Source organism: Microcebus murinus, chromosome 4 (genome assembly GCF_040939455.1).
Source record: "Microcebus murinus isolate Inina chromosome 4, M.murinus_Inina_mat1.0, whole genome shotgun sequence".
In the NCBI taxonomy this organism is placed as follows: domain Eukaryota; kingdom Metazoa; phylum Chordata; class Mammalia; order Primates; family Cheirogaleidae; genus Microcebus; species Microcebus murinus.
The window spans coordinates 19,517,446-19,518,973 of NC_134107.1; the positions used below are offsets into that span (position 1 = coordinate 19,517,446).

The 1,528-nt window shown below is 38.2% G+C and overlaps 1 protein-coding gene across 1 annotated transcript; it reads left to right on the plus strand.

The window, feature by feature from the left end:
* Positions 1 to 243: 243 nt before the first annotated feature.
* On the plus strand, positions 244 to 1,179 carry LOC142870459 (olfactory receptor 4C15-like). The gene has a single exon (XM_076001264.1). It carries the CDS (start codon positions 244 to 246, stop codon positions 1,177 to 1,179), a length of 936 nt encoding a protein of 311 aa, XP_075857379.1.
* The last annotated feature ends 349 nt before the right edge of the window (positions 1,180 to 1,528 follow it).

Here is a 1,528-nt window from a genome sequence, read left to right on the forward strand (position 1 = left end):
TTAAGGCATTCAGTAATTTATATCCCACTGAATTCTGCCTGACCTTTCACTAGTACCTTTAACAATTTCTAATTCGGTGTTCTCAGTGATAACAGAAACACTTAAGGTAATTTTGTATATGAATACGCCAACTTATTGATGATTATAATACTATAAAGTGAACTAAAGCAAATTATTCTTTGTCATAACTGCAGATGCTACATGCTGATCACCGCTGGAAGTGTGACCTTTTACTTGGAAATCATGCAAAACCAAAGCTTTGTAACTGAGTTCATCCTCCTGGGGCTTTCACAAAATCCAAAGATTCAGAAAATATTATTTATTGTGTTTTTGTTTGTCTATATTGCCACCATCGGGGGCAACACACTAATTGTAGTAACCATACTCCGCAGCCCTGCCCTACTGGGGTCCCCCATGTACTTCTTCCTGGCATTCCTGTCCTTTCTAGATGCATGTTTCTCTTCTGTCTTCACTCCGAAGATGACCATGGACTCCCTCTATGAGAGGAAAACCATCTCCTTTGAAGGCTGCATGATGCAGCTTTTTGCTGAACATTTCTTAGCTGGGGCAGAAGTGATTGTCCTCACAGCCATGGCCTATGATCGGTATGTGGCCATTTGCAAGCCTTTGCATTACTCTTCCATCATGAACCGCAGGATCTGTGGCATTCTGATTGGGGTAGCCTGGGCAGGGGGCTTCTTGCATTCCATAATACAAATACTCTTTATTTTCCAGTTGCCCTTCTGTGGTCCCAATGTCATTGATCACTTCATGTGTGACTTGCATCCATTACTGGAGCTTGCCTGCACTGACACTCACATCTTTGGAATTTTTGTGGTGGCCAACAGTGGGTTTTTCTGCATCATTATCTTCTCTTTGTTGCTTGTCTCCTATGGTGTCATCTTGTTCTCTCTAAGAAATCATAGTTCTGAAGGGCAGAGAAAAGCTCTGTCTACCTGTGGATCTCACATTACTGTTGTGTTTTTGTTCTTTGTCCCATGCATTTATACATACTCACGACCTCCATCTACTTTCACCTCTGATAAAATGGTGGCCGTAGTGTACAACATCCTGACTCCCTTGTTCAATCCTCTGATTTATACTTTCAGGAATAAGGAGGTAAAAAATGCCATGAGGAAATTATGGAAGAGATTGGTGGTGGTTTCTGATGGAAAATAAAATATTAAATTTTTCTGTATTAAAACAAGGTTAAGATTAAAATGTCAAAGATATTCCTGTACAAAAAATTTAAGGGATATACCTGTACAGAGAGAGGTAACATAATGTTATAACAAAAGTGTTAATGTGGGTCTGAAAATTATATTTTTACCCTCTGATTCTCATCAACTCTCAGTTGGCAGCCCTGTATCACATATGTAAATTCAAATGTGCTGAATTTTATATTGACTAGGAATCTAATAGTAAAAAAAAAAAAAAGAATGACAGATATTACATAATCAGACTACTTGTCATTTACTTCATCCATTAAGAAATATTTTGGAAAGAAGACAAGAATCTGTCTAAAATT